This window comes from Thalia democratica, chromosome 5 (assembly GCF_965202585.1).
Source record: "Thalia democratica chromosome 5, ktThaDemo2.hap1.1, whole genome shotgun sequence".
NCBI lineage: Eukaryota > Metazoa > Chordata > Thaliacea > Salpida > Salpidae > Thalia > Thalia democratica.
The window spans coordinates 43,580,007-43,601,502 of NC_139169.1; the positions used below are offsets into that span (position 1 = coordinate 43,580,007).

The 21,496-nt window shown below is 24.7% G+C and overlaps 2 protein-coding genes across 3 annotated transcripts; one reads left to right on the forward strand and one right to left on the reverse strand.

Moving 5' to 3' along the window:
* Positions 1-725: 725 nt before the first annotated feature.
* LOC145836567 (uncharacterized) lies at positions 726-2,439 on the forward strand. Its single transcript, XM_082944360.1, has 5 exons — positions 726-962; positions 1,070-1,294; positions 1,408-1,581; positions 1,897-1,996; positions 2,187-2,439. Exons 1-5 carry the CDS (start codon positions 920-922, stop codon positions 2,437-2,439), a joined length of 795 nt encoding a protein of 264 aa, XP_082800486.1. The 5' UTR covers positions 726-919.
* A 1,169-nt stretch (positions 2,440-3,608) lies between these two features.
* Positions 3,609-20,296, reverse strand: LOC145835985 (inactive dipeptidyl peptidase 10-like). 2 transcript variants are annotated; one of them, XM_082943761.1, is made up of 16 exons: positions 20,165-20,296; positions 11,617-11,731; positions 10,798-10,988; positions 10,412-10,539; positions 10,068-10,258; positions 9,168-9,346; positions 8,374-8,456; positions 7,931-8,120; positions 6,965-7,075; positions 6,478-6,745; positions 6,224-6,394; positions 5,893-5,956; positions 5,581-5,778; positions 5,131-5,279; positions 4,302-4,433; positions 3,609-4,057 (listed from the first exon to the last, which is right to left on the reverse strand). In XM_082943761.1, the coding sequence occupies exons 1-16, from the start codon at positions 20,201-20,203 to the stop codon at positions 3,861-3,863; spliced, it is 2,406 nt and encodes an 801-aa protein (XP_082799887.1). In that variant the 5' UTR covers positions 20,204-20,296; the 3' UTR covers positions 3,609-3,860. The 2 variants fall into 2 exon arrangements, with proteins under 2 accessions (XP_082799887.1, XP_082799886.1); XM_082943760.1 differs by lacking the exon at positions 20,165-20,296 and adding an exon at positions 17,484-17,607.
* Positions 20,297-21,496: the final 1,200 nt, after the last annotated feature.

Below are 21,496 nucleotides of genomic sequence, written 5' to 3' on the forward strand. Positions count from 1 at the left end.
ATTATCAACTAATATTTTAAATTCATTTTAACTTGTAAGTTTTAGAAACTTAGAAAAACTATTATATAGTTGAAAGATTTGTTGTTTTTAAATATTACAGCTAACTAAAAATATAAAAATCAAACACGTTTTCATAATCAAAAACATAAAGTACAGTTTTTAAGAAATACTTAAACTAAAACAGACGAAATTTTTGTTGATGGAAATAAAGCGGCAATGGCAAAGCTTTCACTTTCAAAAGAGGAAAATGCAAGTTTTAGATTTAGTGTTTTTGATAATTTTTCTATAAAGAAGATGAACAAGTTTTTAGTTCTTCTAGAACTAAATACTGACGTTCCTCAGCAAATTAATGTGGTTGTCTCATCAGCAAATTCTAGCGTTTTAAACCATCAAAGGAACTCACAAAACTTGTTTGTATTTTGTGCTAGATGTAAAAATACTTCTAAATGTTCATTTTTTACTTAAGTAGTACTGTATTATTTCAAAGTGAGGTTTTGTTTTTACGACAACGAAATGTTTATTAAAAAAACAACAAATAAGTAAAAAATAGTTTTTATTTTTCAGATGGTTAATTCGATGTCAAAAAGGTTATTCATTTCAATTTGAAGTGACAAACTTTAATAAAAGTGAAGAAGATAACCAGTTATTATTATCTAAAATTTCACCTGATGGATTAGTAACTTTTATAACTGAAGTTACAAAAGTTGGAACAATTGAAACAAAAACAAACGAGCTACTTATTTTGTTTCATTCAAACTGTAGTACTGGATGTAGCAGATTTAGAGGAATACTATCAGTCGTAAAAGATTATAATGAAGCTACATCACCAGTCTTAACAACTATACAAAACCCAACTTCAGTTTTTACGACTACCCAAGAAGTTATTACAACAGATTTGCCTGAAACTACATCGAATAAAATGACAACTTCAGCAAGTTTACAGACAACTAGAACAATTTCAGGTAGAAAATATAAGATAAAATAGTGATAACTTTTGATTTTTTGTAGTCATTTAGTTTTTTATTATTTATTGTTAAGTACTAGAACTTAAATGAAACTATTATTTTAGAGGAATCTTTGGAAAAGAGGCTTTTGAATGCAGAGGCGAGAATTCAAATTTTGGAGGAAGAAGTAAAAAGCCAAGATCAAAAAAACTTAAATATGTTGTTTCTGATTAGTAAATTAAATACTACCATATTGAGGCAGTCTAGTAAAATTGAAATGCTAAGAAGTTTGTTAAACGACCAAAATTCAAGAGTTGAGAAGTTTTCATTACTCGCTAATGATATTTTAGGTTGGAAATTTGATAAATTTTTGATGTTTATCAATTTTTTAAAAACATACCTTTTTAAATAACTTTAAGTGTCAGTAGCTTAACTTGTATTAATAGTTGATTTTTTTTTCTAGAATGTCATCTTCCAAAAATAAAACACCTCAGTCAAAAAGTTAATTCAAAAATAGCTCATAATCTCTCAATTCAACTTTCATGCAATCATTCTATTCCTTTTGGCATTGTGTCTAGAAATTGTGATTACGGAAATTGGCAGCCAAACTTTTATTCACATGCATTTTCATGTGGAAGTTAGACTTAATTTTTTCTTTTTCCTTGTGCTTTTTAACAAATCGTTTATTGATAGTGATACACTTGTCAGTTTTTTAATAAAAATAAGCAACGTTAAAAAACATTTTTTGCAGAAAATTAACGATTTTTTTTTGGTTAGTGAAAGTTGTAGCTTTTTTTAAATTCAACTAAAGTGATGCTATCGATATAAGGAAAATAATAATTTTAGTTTTAAAAAGTACTTATTGTAACAAAATATAGGTTATTAAAAAGTTGTAAATTGTTTATAAATGACATATAGTTTTGAAAAAAAAAAGTTATATCATTTTTTTTAGAATTGTTTAATGCAACTTGGAATGCAGCAGACAGATACTGCAGTTCTAATTTCGGCACAAAACTACTTGTTGATGGCATAGAAACTACTGAAAAACGAAAGTAAAACTTATTTTTAAGTGCTTGTAAACTCATTTTTACTGATTTTTCAATTTATTAAATTAAATGTAAATGTTTTTTATTACTATTTATTATTAAATCATAAAAAATAATATTATTACCTAATACTATATAGGTCAAAAACTAAACTATAGCTTTAAATAGCACTATTTTTAAAAACTGAATTTGAAAGGTCGCTATGCAAAATGTATGAAGCAAACGACTTGTGGACTGGAATACAAATACAAGGGAGCGAATTGAAATATGCTGACGGGATGAATTTAAGTGACAACTTTGAACTACAGTGGGTGAGTGGGTATCCAAAGTCTGACACTTCACATGATGTAATTGGCATTCACTGCAGTGAGGATTCAAACTTTGGAAAACTTTTCAACAAACCGAAAACTGACACATCAGAATTTGTTTGCGAAAATCAATTTGTTTGAATATCACAATACATCTTAATTGATTTTATTTACAAAAAAATTTTTTTGTATGATTGCTAAAATAAATGAATAAAAGCTTTTTTTTACATAAAACTTTTTACAACTTACTTTTTCTAAATTTAGTTTCAAAAAGTTATTACAAAAAAGATCGTCTTTTTAATTTAAAAACAGTCAATCGTCTTATTAAGTAAGTTATATTGGTGAAATCTAGTAAAATGTAGTACTCACAAGTTTAAAAAATACAAAAAGTATGATGTTTTACTAAAATATTTTTTCATTAATTTTTAGAAGACAAAAACTCAAACTGCTACTTTGAAAAATTCACAAATGAAAAAGTTTAAAAAAGATTTTTATACAATTGAAAATAAGATTAAAAACCCTCAGAAATGAACTAAACAAAGGTCATTTTTTATTTTTAAGTGTCTTATAAAAACTATATAAAAAATAAAAAACAAATAACCTGTATTAGTTTTAAGATTTTTTTTTGTAAATAACTTTATAAAAACAGGATTACTTTTACTTTTTAAGCATTTTTTTTAGTTTTCATAAATAATTTAACATTTTTTATCAATTTTCTTAAGTTTAAAAAGTCAAATATTTAACTAAAACGAAATAAATCAAACAAAAGATTCAGAGTCTTAGTCGTGTGTTTATTTTGATTACTTTTTTGTAAAAAACTATGAAAGAAGAAAAAAAAAACAAAATAAAATACTTTGAACTTCGACTTACTTTCTTTCTGATTTTATTCATTTTAAGTATAAACTAAACAGATAAATTACGTAAAACTATTTTATAAAAAATTTAAGTACGTATAATGTTGTATAACTAATTGAAAAAAAGTTTAAGTTTAAACAGTATAGATATTCATGAAAAGTTATAGTTGCTACAACGTAAGTAAAAAAAAATATTTGACATTAGAGTACATTTAAAAATTTTCGTAAAATATTTGTTCTATGTTTTATAACTTCAAAGAATTAGTTTTAATTGTAGCAGTATGAAAAAAAAATCTGTAAGCAATTTATTGCCTTTCATTACCCTAAAAAATTATGTAAATTAATATGATTGATTTAAATTAAATAGTTTCAGAACATTTCTATAGTTTTGATTAAATGTTGTTACAAAAATATCAATATATATATTTATCTAGTATATATTTCGATTATGGCAATGTTATTTTCAAACAGCTCTTAAAAAGGAATAAACTGTTATAAACACTTGTCAGTTTTTTTGTAAAAGTATCGATCAAAGAACTTTACTTTTTGTTATTTTTACTCTATCAAAAAAAAAAAGATATTTAAGCTTAATACGTACAACAAAAATAGAAAATACAATATAAGATGATATAAACAGCAAAAAAATGATGTAAAATTAAACAACAGAGACTTTACATTCTTTTTTCAGATTAGCTTAAAACATATATTTTAGGTTTTACGTTTACTCCTTAAACATTCGGAAAAGAATCTGAATGACTTTTTATACATGTCTACAAGTTCATCATGCCTACTACAAACGTGATTTTGATTGGCGTAAAAATGAACTTTTATCTGGTTAGTTCCATTTTGTGATTGGATTAAATTTGCTTCATGAAGAGCGACTGTTTGCTGATGATGCACTACTCCTAATAATTAAGTTGAATTATTTTTGACTATAGCAAAATTTTCATCAAAACAAGGTAAATTAAGACTTTTTTTCTATTAACTGTTAGTTTTGATTCTTATTAGGTTTAAAAGAGTATAACTAAAAAATAGTTAATACAAGCACTATTTATCTTTATTAACAAATTACTTAGTCGTTAATAATTTTAAGAAATTTACAAATATTTATGTTATAAGTTCATCTTTTGTTTTCAAACAAAAACTAACTGTCTTTCAATCCATGAAATACTACGAGCTTTTCACCTTCTACTGTCCCCATGCGGTAGAGTAAATTACTCTGCTGATAATTTCGTAAATTTTCTGAAGGCAAACCGAACAGTTTTTCGCTAGCAACTGAAGCTGTTTAAAAGTAAACTTTATTTAATCTTCTAAAACTTATTGGGCCTGTTTGTTTGTGATAATCTTTTGTTTTTACAAATACTATCCATACTACATAGTATTTTTTTATATAAAATAATAATCTTCTGTTCTTTGAAAACATAAAAAGTATTTCCAACCATATCAATTTAACTTTTAAATATCAAAACTTTGAAATATGAACATAGGAATAAAAGAAAACATTAAAAACAACAACTTTTAGACTTTTTTCAAATAGTTAGTGTAAAAATTGTCTTATTATTTTTTTATTCGTTCTTCGTAAATACTTATCTGTTTTACTTAGTTTTCTTCATGATATTTTATATACTAAGTTTTCATTTGTATGCTGTAATTATTATTTCTAATTGTAAAGATTACCTACAAGTTTTATTTTTTAAAACACGTATTTGCTTATTTTTTTGCTTGTTTCTCCCTTTTTAGGAGCTCAGATTTTAAAGTCTAGGTTCAAAGTAAAACAGTAAAATTCATTAATACCAAAAACAATGATATGACTTACAACTGATCTGAGTAACATCCTTAATTGTAGTTTTGTTGATAGACACTTAAAATTAAATTATAAATAAGAAATAAATAACAAAAGCACATAATCATCTTAAGTGTCAAAGTGTTTAACAAAGTTCAATTGAAACTTGTGCAAAACATATTGTTTAAAACATACTATGAGTTGTCCAGTCAACAATAGGTGAAATAGCAACAACACAATTGAACGTTTCTGATTGGCTAGCAAGAACAGCAACGTGACCACCAAAGTTCGCGCCAAAAACTCCAACAGATGTTATCGTGTAGTCAGTGTTTTCTTTAATATGACTGAAAATTGTTTTATTATTGTAAAGTATTTGTAAAAGTGCTAAAACTTTGTTGTATTTTTATGAAATAAGATTTTAGATTAGAAAAAAGTTTTTTTTTCTCAAAATGTCTGGTGTTAGTGTTTAAACTTATTTTAACGCTTACTTGAGTAATTTTTTATACTATACTAATCAAACTATAATGTACTTTTTTTTTTCCTAAAGTATGCTTTTCTAAAAGTACTATTTTTTAAACATTGTATGAAAAACAAGATAACAACTTTATCAAGGTTATACGAGTCTACTTATCAGGTTATTAAAACCTCAATATTCTTTCTAGGTCACTTATGACTTGTTTTCCAGGGTCACGACCGCTAGTGGCAGAATGGAGCAGGTTTTCACCACGACCAGCCGACCCTGCGCCGTCAAACCTGACGACGATATTATTTGAATGAGAGGAAATAAACTCTGCAAACTCCAACTTGTAACGATCGTCGACAGTTTGCTCTCCTATATCTCCTCTAAGCAAGTTAAAAAATAAATAAACGCCAAGTTGTTTGAAGTTGAATAAATTATAAAATTATAACCTTTTTTAGCTCTTATACTTAAAAAAAAAGGTTTGAAATATTACTTACATGTAAAAGACAACTCCAACTTTTTCCATTGAAGTGAGTGGAAAAACAATTTGGTAGTTTATATCTAGAAAATTTTTGAGTAAATTTGTAATATTAAAAAATTTAAAAATCAACTTAATAAATATTGTATTAGTAATGTACATAAGCCTTAATGTTATTTTGACTAATAAAATGTTTTTAAGAACTTGCTTTTGATTAACATATAAAGAATATATGTACTTGTCAAAAGTTAGAAAACTTTAGACACATGCATGATGTAAAAAATAAATTAGGTAAGTATAATTGGCTTAAAGTTTATATTCATTATGATAACAGAAAAAAAAAAACTGACCATAAGCACCTCCTTCTACCGTTGCATATTTGTAATTATACATAGATTTTCCTACTTCAAGCCTGTCAAGTATATATTCTTCGTGATAACCTAATGGTTTAAATGTGTCAAAATCAAAGTTGTGTGTTTTTTCATCGAGCAACACGGTAAAACTTCTAGGCATCACTGGACCTGCAAGCATGTATTTATTGAAGACGATAAGGCATATTTGAGTTTAAGTTGTTAAATATGTTCTGAAATATAAACATATAAACCTTCGCATCTAACAAGGACTCTAGAACCGTCGAATTCAGCGTCAAAGTAAGAACAGTTTGACAGCTCATTGTTACTCTTGCATGTCAAGCAATACCTGTCTGGTTTCAATCCAGCGGTGTCAATATCAACCGAAATTCTAAAAATATGCCTCGTTCGGGAACCAACTTCGTTACTGGTAAAGTAAAGTTGATTGCTTTTTTCATCAAAGAAAATGATTTTCTGGACTTCCCAAGCGCCGTCGGTTAAAAAATAAAACTTTGATTCTTCCTGTTATTTAAATTTGTATGACGAGGCTAAATTAAATAAAAAACGACGCATTTGTAAAACTTTTATTTAGAATGGGTTAATTAAAACTAAGTAATATTGATAAAGTAAAAATTTTAATAAAATGTTATTTGAAAAGTTTATTTGAGTATTTTAGTTAAATTAAGTAGAAAGGTTTTAAATGCTAAATACTTTAATAGTTCTTTTGAATTAAAAACTTACATTCATATTATAAATAAATGCAATGTGGTTATAGTATCCTTTTCCTCCATTGTGCTGAGGGTACAATGTTAGTAATATTTCTTTACCACGAATCGAAATTGGTTTTTCGGTCTGCGCAGAATACTTGTACATTACTTTGAACAGTTGTTTAAGAATATCACGGTTAATACAAGTTATATTCAATACTTATTTACACAATTTTAAAGTAAATAAGCAATAGTTTGCTAGTTTATTATACACATAGTTTAATTAACAGTACTAATGTTTTCTTACTAGTACGAAAAAGTGTTCATATCCTTTTGATATGTTGAGCTTATGACTAATGTTTATTCATTATACATAACTTTTAAAATAAATAGAAGAAGAACTATAGATAATTTAAAAAAATTAAACAGATAAGTTTCTCTAACGATCACGAGATGTAAAAGGGAGAATAAATTTTTAGGAGATCAAAAAAGAATAAAAAAGATGCAAGAATAAACTTAATTATTTATTTTATGACTTTAAACCATACAATTGTATGTTATCTTTCTTTTGTGTTTGTATTGCTCTTAAACAACTAAATTATATTTGTTTTTTTTATTGCAAGTAACTGACAATAGTTTACTTTAAAAACAAAACATGATTAAAGCCAGCATATAACAATAAACAAACTTAAAATAGCTACTTTTACATTATTTAAATGTTTCAAGGAGTAGAGACAAAACAACTATTATCTGTTTATAAATATTTTATAACTTAACCTTCAGTTCATGAATGTCTATAAAAATGTATAAATGAAATTTAGTACAATCACTTATAGTTAGAATTTAATGCTTGTAAGTTTTTAACCTAAAACTTTTAAACAAAAAATACTTTACCAGTTTTTTTATTGCTCTTTTATTTTATTATTTTTTTCATGTTACAACTTGTGTACTTATTTTTGTAAATTAAATAATCGTATTTTAAAAGTTAATTAAGGCTTACAATTTTCGATATGTAGTTTCCATATTCTTTTTTAACGATTGTCAAATTATTTTTACAGTCGAGCTTGTCAGCTGAGAAAATTGTACAACCCTGCAAGCTGGCTATGTTCTGAGCTCTATTTGACCATTTTATTATTAATGTTGGGTCGTTTTTGGACCAAGATACTGATTGTAACATTGTTAAACCTTCGCTGTAAACCAAAAATATAAATTTTTATTAAGTAATTTAAATTTTTATCGTTATCAACTAGATTACTTTTAACAGTGTATAAATTATAAAACAACGAGTTTTTGTTTGTTTAACGACGTTTTAGGTTCGAACATTTTTAGGATAAAAGTATATTTTAAGACTACTGTTCTTAAACAAAAACTTTTAGTATTTTGAATTTTTTAGTTAAAGTTAAAAACACTAATTGGATATTTGTTATATAAAATAAAACAAACATTGATGACGTGATAGGGTCGCTCGTGTTACCGCTTTTTGTGTCGTAAACATAAATTTTAACTGTCGGGTGTTGCATCCCTGCCTGTTTATTTTGTTGTGGCTTTTACATTTTATAAATATAGAAATTCTATACAAAAAGCTAATAAAAGTATAAGCTAAAAAAATAACTTAAGTTTTACTTCTTATCAAAAATCTTCAGTTTTAAACTGTTCTATCGAGTAAACTTCTTTTTTAATATTGTAGTAGAAGAAAGATAAGATAAGCATACTTATACGTTCCAAAAGTATAAACTAACTTAATACAACGAAATATTAATGAGAGCTAATAAGAAGACTAATTTATTTAAGCTACTTATACGTTTTTTAGTAGACATGCTACTAAATTGTTTAATGTTTGAAAATCAACAACTATTTTAAATAAATGTAGGTGTTTGAACTAACTAAAAAGTTAAGTCTTTTGTTATTTGGTTTTTTACAATTCAAACAAAAGAACAATTATTTTCTTTAATTACAATTTGTTTTCTTATTTGATAGCCCTAAATTAAGTAACTGTAATAAATTTATAAAGTTATTTATTTCATCTAGTTTTAATGAACACAAGCTTTAAAGTTTAAAATTTTTATAAAGCATAGTAGAATGTGTTAGTAGAATGTGTTCATAAATTTATAGCAAAAATATTTCAAAGCAAAGATTGATTTAGCTTTTCAAATGTAGTTTATTACTTTTATGAAATCTCTTAGCTAATTATCTTTTAAACAAAAAGTATGTATTAAGTAGAAAAGTGTGTATAAAACCTTAGGACATGGGTATAATGATTGTTGTGGAAATTTCAAAACATTCATCACACCATTAACCATTTCTGTGTAAGATGTGATATATGAATTTTGTACGTTGGCCTCGTTGAATTGAGCATATGCTAAAAATCTACCCTTTGTCGACCAAAATGTTGCTACGTTGCTTTTTAATATTTCCTCTGAAAACAAAAAAAAAAAGTTTATTTTTTTTAACAATTGTTATTTTGTGTACTGGTAGAAATTTATAAACTAAATAAAAATTTTCTTAAACGAAATTGTTTTGAGAATATCTGAAGCTTGAAAGACGGAAAACAAAAACTTTATAAGTATATTTTTAAAGTGGAGTTTATTTGACTCTTTAAATATGCATGAGTAATTGTTTGAAATATAATGTACTATCAATCATAAAAATAGAAAAACTTAAAAAAATTAGCTGTGGTAAATCTTTAATGTAAACTATACATTATTTTTCTCACATTTTCAAAACACACACAATTTTTTTTTTAATGAATTTTCTAACTGATTACAATTTATTTTGAAAAATTGTTTATTAAAAATAAATGAAAAAAATTAACATAAAATATACTTTTAATTTATGTGCCTAACTTTTTGAACTTATAGTTTAGATTTAAATATATAATAAGTTACTTTAAGTGCGAGTATTAGTATCTTTTATAATGGAAGCTAATTAATCATTTTTTATATAACTGAAAATGCAACGTTTTTTAAGAGGCATAAATTTAAAAATTCTTCCTTTTTCTTTTAATTAATAAATACATTTTTCAAAACAATTAAAAACCATAAAAGTTATCAAGTGAGCTAAAAAAATTTCTACAGTAAACATACGATGTATTAAGTTCAACCACACTTTTTTAAATAAAACAACATTGAATGCTATACCTTCATACAGCCAGTTGGCTATTCCACTCAAAATATTTTTATCTGCGGAACTTGTGATTCTGATAAACTTGTCAACTTCACTGACACTCGGAATCAAGTATAAGTCACCATCAGAAACTAACACCAGCTCATTCGCTATTGGTCCAAATTTTATAAGTTGCACCTCTTTGAAGTCTAGTTTAACACTATTTCTGTTCGATATTAAAACATTTGTTTTTAAACTATGTTTTATGTTTGTTGTTGAAAAATAGTTATTGACTATAAAGATAGATAAATGGCTGTAGTTTATAGCTTCAATATTTTATACTAAAGCTATATAACTAAAAAGCACAATATAAACAAACCGTTTAGCAATGTCATAAACAGAATACGAAGCGTGAAATGAATGTGAATACCGCTGAAATTTGTCGTATGTTAATATCATGTATTTCAAATCGTTCGATATTTGAAAATCTTCTATTGATTTGTCAATCTATCAAATAAACAACAATTTGGATAGCTTTAAAATATATCTGTTACACAATTTAACAATTTTATAGTCATATAAAAGTAGTATTTATCAGAATAAAATATATTTTTTATATATAAAATCTTAGTTCTTTAAGTTTATCTTCGTGTAATAAAGTTTGCACATACGGTTAAAACATTTAGTAATATTTTAATTATACTCTTTAACAAAAACATATTTTTGATTCAAAATAAACAAAAAACTGTTATTATAAATACTAACAATAGTTTTGTTTTGTAAAACAATCTCGGATATGTTTTTCTGCCTTTGGTTTTTTCTAACAATTTGTATGTTTTTGTACTGATCCATCCATATTAGATCACCACTTCTCCATTGTACGTCTTTAGTTAAAGATTTTCTCCATGACTTTACTGTGATATCATCCATTTGCACAAAATTAAATGATGGTTCATCTGAAGATTATTGAAATATTTAAGGCTTATATTAGTCTATTTCTTTAATAAAAATTAGTATTTACAATTAGTAGAAGGTAAACAAAAATTAGTTTGTTGTATTAAAACTAGTTTGAAAATTCTAAAAAGTAGCTAAAAACAACTATTTTATTAGTTACTGTTTTTTGTTTAACTAAGTAAGTAATTTATTAAAAAACTGTAAAAGCATCTTGGTAATAAGTTAAATTAAGCTACGTAATTTATAAAATCAATATTTTCAACAACAAGTTATTCATTTAATTCATAAAAGTTTAAATCGTTAAAAGAAATTTTAAAACGCGTATCTATTAGACTTAACTAGTACGATTCGTTTAACCTTACAAATAAATAATATAATAACAGAAATTTTTGAATAAACAGTGGAAAAAACTAATAAAAATAAGTAAAATCGATAGAACTGTATAAATTTCATGTCATAAAATCTGAATTGCAGAAAACTTTTCGAGTCAAAAAAATTTAAGTTTTAGATCAAAATAAAAGTTTAAAATTTTTTTATCAGAAAACCGCATATGAGCCACAGCCATTAAGAGTTACATACAATATAATGAAGCATAATAAGCAAACACAGTTTTATAGCAACAACACGAACCTTCGGCACTGAGTATAACCGCAAGCACTACGAATCCGCAAACAAGTATAATCACTAGTAGCGCTATAATCATCCCTTTCCAGTTTCGTTCCTCCCCATTTGCGCCGCCCAACTCCTGTTATTAATTTGTTTATTTTGATTAATGATTTTTCTAATAAATAGTTTGTTTATATGTTTCATGTTAAACTTTTTGTGATAAACAATAGTTTAAAATGTAACAATAGTTGAAGTTTGCTGAAATATTTTAACTAATAAAAAAAGTTTAAAGTATTTAAACCTAGCGTATGTTTTAAAATTGCGTACTTTGCATAAGTATTTAATTTTTTTCAGCAAAATTTAATATAAAAAGGTATTAGTCGAAGGAAAAAATGTTATACTATGCTAATAACGCTAGATATTATTTTTAAAAGTTTGTTTAGTTTAGGAAACTATACATAAGAACCTAAAAGTACATTACAAAGTTTAATCTAAAAAACTAATTAATAATTAAAGTTTTATTAAAATAAATTTTAATTTATAAATAAATATATACACTATCAGAAATTAATATACCTTATAATGGCTGGTTTTATATACTACACGGAAAAATATAAAACCTAATTACACAATCTTTAGAAAATTATTATAGCGCACTTTTGTACTTTAAAAATACATCAGTAAAAAGTATATATATTAAAAATTTGTCTTAAATATACTTTTTAAAAGTAAATAAAAAATGAAATGAACTTATTCCAACACACAAAAACCGTGCTATGTTACAAAATAGATTTATCAAAGATAAAAAAAGAGCTGTCAGCTAACATTAATTAATTCTTATCTGTTTTTCACATTTTCCATTATAGAAAAAATGTTAGCATAAGTAAAAATTCTCACTTGTTGGTTTATAATCTTGAACAACTAAAAGTAATAACAAAAAATATTTTTTCAATTAAAGAATAAAAAAAACATACTAACACAACTTTAAACTAAAACTTAGCTTTTATGTTTATACATTAGCAGTAAAACGTCATAACAAGTTCTGTATGACTTAAACAAATCTCATATTACAAAAAACTGTTACTTTTTCAATAGATAGTAAAACAAATGAAATACTTAAACTATTTCTACTTCGGTACAAAGCAACTTAATATTGGTAGCTCACAAAGTTATATAATTAATTTAGACCCGTTTCTCTAAAATTTAAACTTAACCTGTCCTTTAGAATTGCTCTTATTTATTCCTGGCTGAATTTTCTGTCCCGCAGAAAATCTGTTGTTTAGAGCGTGAACCCTGTTAGGTATAACAGGGGAAAATGCTGTGAACAGGTGTGACCTGGCGCTAGAGCTTGCCAGCATCATTTTTTATAGTTGTCTTTATTTAGAATTTATTTTACTCAACCTCGACTTTTAAGTTTTTTTACTGAAAATTCGATTAAATGTATCTTTTGACGCTATATTTATATCTGATCGTCGTAATAAAATTGCTTTGTATTTTTTTCAAATCGATTTCTCTTTTTACCCTAAACCTTGAACACTTTTTTAGTTCACACTTTCTTTTTTCTTGAGCCAAGAATTGCGCTCTTTCTCACACGAACATGCTTTTTACAAGCCCAAGTTTATGTAAATTTGGTCGACTTTTCATTAAACATAATAAAAAGTATTAACAAATGATAAACTTCAAGTTTTAGAACATACAAATTTATTGCTCTAAGTAGTTTTACTTTAACTCTAGTTTTTAACTAACATAAACTTGTATCAATATGCAAAATATACTTATTTTTAATAATAAAACTCTAAACTGTTCTCAAAATGTTTCATTCATTTATATAATAGATCAGTAAGTTTAAAGTCTTTTTTGATTTAGCGACGGTTTAAATATGCTGCGAGAAAAACTTGTTAGTGTGACAAAAATTAAATGAAAAGACAAGTTTTCGGTCAAACTCCTTGCTTTAATGAATAATTTAAATTGTAAAGGCCGTTAACACTGAGTTTTTCAAGCAGCATATTCTATTCAGAACTTTGGTTAGTGCTAATTGAAAAAAAAAAGAACAACTGCAAACCTTTTAAAAAAAATAAATCAACTTTTGTCCGTTTTTTGTTAAAAGTTTAATAAAACTTGAGTTAATAGCATCATACTTAAATGTACTTAGTGTACTGTATGTACTAAAATAGCGCTATTATAAGATAGTTTTTATAGACGCTAGTTGATAATTAATTTTTTACTTATTTAAAAGTATTAATTTTGGTATTTTTTAAGATCTATGTTGTTACAAACTTTTTAAAGATTAAGTAAAATTACTGAGTTTCTCCAAAAAGATCATTTAATTACACTTTAGTTACTTCATTAGTTTGATATTAAAATGTAACAATTATTAAAAAGCCTTAATTTAATTATAAATTAGAAAATTTCAATATTGTATTTTCTACAAGTTTTTGTTTGGGCAGTAAAATTACTTAGCATATTAAATATTAAGTATTAAATATATATATCATTTATCTTTAAATTATTATAGCTTATCGTATACGCAAAAAGTCACTTTTTTATAGTTGCTTAAAAATTAAGTTTGTTCTTATTGAAAACATAAAGGCTTTTGAGTTTGCTAAATTCCAATTAAGCAAATCCAACTTAACAGCGTAAAAAAAATCTATTCAAACTGAACAGAAGCGAGTATTAAGAGTTTTTAGCACTTAAATATTAATTTTACGGTTACTTAATTATTATTTATAAATTGTATATCATGATTTTTACATTTAGTATGAACCATCATTGTTTATAAGCAACAAACTTATCATTTGTAAATTTTAAAGTATATTGTTAAAATAAAGTTACTCAAGTTATTTTAATTCGTATGCTCTGTTAATTATTCATATTAATCACAGCAGTCATAAACTTTGAAATGAATTTTTATTCTGTAGAACATAACAATACTGGGAATGGGTCAAATATGCACGAAGAGACACTTTTGCACGAAGGGTAATTTTTGCACGAGAGTAAAAAAAAAAATTAAACAAAAAAAAGTTACCGACAGAGGGTAAGGGTTAGGAGAAACAGTAATAGTAAAAATAAAAAACAAAAAAAAAACTAATAAAAATTAAAAAAACAGTTACCGACCGAGGGTAAGGGTTAGGGATAACAGTGATAGAAAAAAAACTATTAAAAATTATTGATAAAAGCAAAACAAGAGAATAAAAAAATTAATTATAAAAAAAACTAGAAAAAAAAATATTAAAAAAAACAAAAAAAATTACCGACCGAGGGTAAGGGTTAGGAGTAATAGTTAAAGTAAAAAAAAATTGATATATAATTTAAGTAAAAAAAAAATTAGTTCAAAAGTTTTCATTCAGTGCAAAAGTGTCTCTGTGCAAAATTGACCATTCGTGCAAAAGTGTCTTTGTGCAAAAGTGACCCCTCTTGCACAATTAGAGCTGTGCAAAAGTGTCAACGTGCAAAAACGTCTTCGTGCATATTAGACTCCTACCCAACTATACTAGCTCTTAAATTATAGTAAAAATGCGTAACTGTACTGACTTCAAGCGGATACTTTAAAAAAAAATTCACAAATTTTAAAGCAGGTTTACAACTGTCACATTAAAAGTTTTGTATGGAAGAAAACTAAATTAATAAGATTTTGTAGTTTTGTATTTTTGAATTAAAAATAACATTTTTTACAGTTATTTTCATTTCATACTTAATGTGTCGGCTGCAAATTGAATAAACGCTTGTTTTTTTTTTGTTTTAAACCTAATAAAATTACTATAAAATCAAAAATAAATGTAAAAAGTTTATGAATTAACATTTTAAGTAATTATAAAGGTTTAAACACATGTGGTCCAAGCTTTTATTTAATTTTTATCAAAGCTCTATAATTCAGTTTTACAAGCATGACTATACAACTATTACTACTATTTGAAACTTTTTGCTTCTTCGTTTATGAATATTTAACATAAGTAAATAAAAGTTCACTGATTAAAAAAAAAACAAGCACATTATAAGTATCTTACGTTTTTATTTATAAACTCTCATTTATAGTTATTTGTCTTAACTAAAAAATATTGCTCAACTTACTGAAATGTAAAGAGCTTATTTAAACTAAGTTGTGCAAATTAAGTATTTTATATGCAACCAAGTTTCGGTGGAAAAAAATTGCGACCTTTTCAAGTATAATAAAATAGTAAACAGTTTAATAGTAAACAATTTGGTCGCAAACCTGGTTATAAATAAAATATTTAGTTTGTACGTCTTTATTTAAAATCTAATTTAGTAATTAAATATATTTCTTACTTACTTTTACACTAATATATGTATTTATGAATAATTTTTGAGATTTTTAAAATTATCAGTTTAAAATGTCAAAAACCGTAAAATATATTTTTAATAAGTTTACCTTACTAAATAGTTTACTAGTAATTTAAAAATACAACACGTTATAATTTACTAAATAACATCTATCGTCTGTTTAAATACCAAAGTCTTTTTTTATTACTGAAAGTTGCGTAGTTGTTATGAATGTCTTAAATAATTAATCAGTTAAAATAAGACCATAAAAAATTTCTAACACTCACTACAAAATGTTTACAAAATATATGTTCTAAATCTAAAAAATCTTTGCTTTTAAGAAAAACAATAAAATAAAAACTACTAAAGTCCCTCACTAAAAATAAAAATAATGCTGAAAATAATCTGATACTTTTATTATGTTTAGTTAATTTTATTTAACTGAAAGTACAAAAATAAAACTGTCAGATCTATAAAGTTTAAAATATACATTAAATAAGCAAAATACTTATAATTTTAAATCTATTAGCTTTTTTCACAAAACTTTCCTTTATAACACAACAACAATCTTAAAATTTATATATAACCTAATAGAAAAACTTATTTAAACGTAAAAAAATAAAACTTGTTTGTGTGCGAAACTCTAGAAAAAAAAAACAAATTTCTAAGTGAAATGTTTCTTTTAGGTGTTAAAATTATTAAGAAAGAATCAACTAAGTAACTTAAGAAAATTACATGTGTAAGTAATCATTTAGTTGCAAACCCTTAAACATTTGGAAATGTAGACGTGCAATAATTAAAAGTAAAACTTTAATGACAATTAACTCATCATCTCAAGTTTTTTTTTTTTTGTTTTTTATTATAACTAACTTATCTTCATTTTTCGTTAAACTACTACTTATATGTAATTGTATATCATGCGATTGTAATTTTTGCATTATGAAATTTTTGAACACATGCAATAATTTTTTAGTTCTTAAATATTTAATTTGCCACTACAACTTTATTCATACTACTTAATCTCATGTTTAAATAAAACTTATTTTAACGTAGCAGCCTTATTGAACAGACAGCTTTTTAAATAACATGCAAATTTTTACACATTATAAAAATGTTTAAGGTTAAAAAATACTTACGTCAGTATAAAAAGATTTTTAAGGCAACTATAAAGTTTAATTTTGGATAACTATACCTTGCTTTGAAGTCATAACAATATAAACCATACCCATAGTTTAAATTTAATAAGCTTTAGATTAGTTTTTCAAATAACTTATAAAATTAAAAACGTGTTAAAAGTAAACTTTTTTTGATATATATTTTATTGTATCATGCTAAACCATAATATTTATTTTTAGCAGAACTAAGTTACCATACAATCACATAAAGCTAAATTTTTTAAATATATTTTAGATAACAGATTAAAAAGTTACACCTTTAAAATGATTAGATTCAGATCTAATTACTAACCTTTCAAATAACTACATTTTTTATATTTAAAAAAATATTAATGAGTAGTAAAAATATTTTATCCTAACATAAACTTGTTTTCTTCGTTTTATGCTAGTCATTTAAAGCAATAAATACTCTATAAAAAACTACTACAATTGTATAACCTGCTCTTTTTTAACAAGCTGATAATTTGACTTCTTGTTTCTTTGTAGTTTTTCTTTATTATTCTTACTAAAACTAAAGCCACCACCAGTAATATTCTTTTTCATTTTATTTATTCAAGTTCTTACTTTCTTCGAAACAGGTGTTTTTGCATGGGTACAAAAATGCTTTTTGGAAAAGTATGGTGAACATAAAGTAGTTATGTTTAAAATGTATAAGAAACTAGATTTTTTTTCTAATAGTTTATTTGTAAATATAACACATTTTCAAATTTTTTATTAAAAATAGTTTTATAAATAAAATTACTACCTAAGGTATAAACAAAGTTCTACTTGAATTCTATTTTAATATCGATTAATTTTTTCATCATTAAAAAGTTGAACTAAGATCATATAAGTTGCACTACCATCTAAAATTTCTTTATAATTTAATTTTAATCCGTAAAACGTAGAAAAAAACCACTGAATCAATGTTCTTGCATTTATAAAGCTGTTTTACTAGAATTGAATTCTATGCATTTTAAACAAATTATGTTTTCATGTTTATGATTAAAAGTTTTACCGAAACCTAGTAAATGGTTTGTCTCGTTTCAAAGGTCGCGTCAATTTGTATACAAAGGTCATTTAACTGCAAGTACAAGCGAGAGTTTTTCAATTCTCATTTTTGTTGTCGCATTGAATAATGCATGTACTTCTCTAAACAATTTTGTTGCGAACTAACACGCTTAATTTGCGGCTAAACTTCAAATAAGCGCTTTCCGGAAAAGTGTCAAATCTTTAGTTTTCAAGCAACCTTTAAAAAAATTTTTTTTTTGGAATTTATTTTGTGCTAGTATTTAAGTTGTTTCTATGAAAAAAACACATTTTTAAACAACTAATTTAATTAAAATATCAATATAAGAAACAACTAATTTCGACTTTAACCATCGTTAACTTCTAAATATGTTTTTAGTATGTAAAGCTATAATTGGGAGCAGTTTTAACAGAAAATTTTAGGATTTTTTACGTTTACCGATCGAGACGTATGAAGACTATATATTAAGTTTTAAATAAGTAATTAATTTTATACGATAAAACTCCTTAAAAAATTTCATTATGAAGATATTTAAAACAAGTTATATAATAAGTATGTAACTTTAAGTGTAATTATTTATTTAAATTTTAAAACAAGTTCACTATAAATGAAACAAAAACTTTAAACAAAATAGTAATAATCAATACTAAAATATTCATTTCAATGCAAGTATTAGGAAAATAACTTTTATATTTTACTAAAATAAAGTTTAAGTTTTGTAACTTTATATATCTTACAGTCTTTTTATCCATAAGTTACTACGATATTCAACGACTAACAATTAAAAGCTGATCTACTTATGAGCGTTTAAACAAACTAAAGCTCTCAACTTATCTAAGTATATCACTGCAGTTCTGTTAGCTTACAAGTTTTAAAATTATTAATGTTTATTGTGTTATAGTGTCAAAAGACTTGTTATGCACTTAAAAATATATTGCTGAAATGCGCACAGAGCAGCTGCACTTTTTTTGCTATTTTCTTTTGAAATTTCCATACGAACGGTGTTCACTCAGCTGTGACGATTTTTCATTGAACATTTACTACTCGACGACAATATAATTGCCTTTGGCTAAATGTTCGTCGGTTCATAATGAATAAGATAACAACAAAAATTAATCGCTTGACCTAGATTTACCGATTGAAATAAATAATGTTGTAACACTGTAAAATTTAAAATATTTTCCGCATATCACTTACTGCTAGCGCTGATACTATTCTTTTATTTCTTACTCATGTTTAATATTCTTTCATTAAAAGTTATTTTTGAGTTTCCTAAATATATAATTAATTTAAATGTTAAGCTAGCTATCAATCGTCAGTTTAGAAAAGTTTAAAGTTTAATTAAGATTGAAATTTCAGCATATTTAAAAATATTTTAGGATCATTTGTTATAGGTGTTAAATATACGCACTACGTTTTTTTTTATAGAGAAAGTCATAACGTTGTTATAAAATGAATCATTAAATGCTTAAAAATAAACATAATACAAATACTAAAACTTTATTTATGTCTTTTAATTTGGATTATAGTAATTTTTACTTAGCTTGTTTTGGTAAAGCTGTTTAAATAGCACAATTTGAAAAAAAAAGGTCTAATATTTGTTTCAAACTTGTACAAAATGCTTTATAAGCTTTGGAATTATTTCACTTTATATGTATCTTTATAAAAAATATTTTTTTTGTTATCTTCAACGAAAGTTAAATATCTAAGCGTTTTAAATTAATAATCCGATTATTTTTCTATTTAACTTATGATCGTCAGCAACCTATTACAGCTTTGAGTTACTTAAAAATGCTTTTTAATTGTACAGCATTAGCAGCAATTAAACATAAGACAAATAAAAAAATATTAGTTGTTTTATTCTTACTTATAGTTTATCTATTTTTATATGTAATGTGTTAGTATACTTATTTTCATCTGTTTGAATATTTTTTAAATACTTAAGTATTTTATATATTCATTATTTATACTACATTTTAACACTTACAAACTTTCGAAAAAATTATCAGAGTATTCTACAAGTAGCTTAGACTAATATATTATTCTCAATTTTAATACAGTCCAGACGTATAAAATAAACAAAAAAATATTTTTTGTCATTTTAACTTACTTGTTTGGATGATAATTTCTTAAAATCTGCTTCCTTCATCGTTCAACAGTCTCCAATTTAAAGATTTTCAAAAAAAAAGTAAAAAAAGTTACAATTCGCAGAAGTCTTTTGATGTCGGTTAACTTAAGCTAGATTGCTAGATAGACTGCTTGTTTACATCAGGTTTTAGTAGATGATGCAAATTAGCGTGCACAAAAAAAAAAGTAAACAAGCCACAGGAAAGAGAGAAAGTAAAAGGAAGAGATAATTCCTCGATATAACTTAAAATCGGCAACAACTTTGATTTTAAACTTCAAACCGTAACGTGTTGGTGAAATTTTATTTGGGTGCAAACTCACTTAAATTATCCGAGTTGTTTGTTTTCGCAGATATAAATCTCGTGGGGGTTTATCTTCGTGCAGGCTGCGAAGGTAAACCAAGTATTGATTTACGGTACAGCTGTCATATTCGATTTAAATTCTTTAAATATGGAAAATTTTCTTTACCGTGTTTAAAAATTTCCATAAAATTGAACCTTATCCTTTTGATTGACTTCTTCGTATGATCATGATAAATTTGATCATTTTTTGATATTGTTTACGTATATTTGACAATTAGCTTCAAAAACAGTTATTTTTAAGTCTTTTTAGTTTGCAATATTATTTTGAGAGTATTTTCAAAATTTGATTTTTACATACCTGTAAGATACTGGAACTTATTTGATAACTTTATAGCATTTTGACACCTAATGAAAATATAAACAATAATTTAACACACAAAAAATCTATTTGAGTTTATTAGGATTGCATTTAAATAAAGATGCGCAAATTAATTATTCTATTTACAACCAGGTTTCTGTGACAAAAAATTGCGACCTCTTCAAGTAAAATAAATTAATATTTTACTTTTTAAGTTAAATAAAATATTATTATATTTTACTTGAAGAGATTGCAACTTTTTGTCACCGAAACCTGGTTGTAAAATAAATATTTTATTTGCACATCTTTATTTAAATAAGCTCTTTGCATTTCAGTAAACTGAGCAATCTTTTTTAGTTAAGACAAATAACAATATGGGATTGCATTTAAATACTAAGTATCTTTAAATGTAAATGTAACGAGAAAACTCTGCTTAATAAAAACTATAATCAAATTAAAAGTTAATAATTTAGGTAAAAAAACAAATTAATATTTTTGAAAATGGTTTTCACTTAAACATTTTTTACAGTTTAAAGTCATCATAGTTTTTTGGTACATTTAGGTTACTTCTACTAAATACCTATTATAAAAGTTGTAATTTTACACAAATTTACTTTATATACATCAATTTTTATTTTGGCAGAAATTATTTACT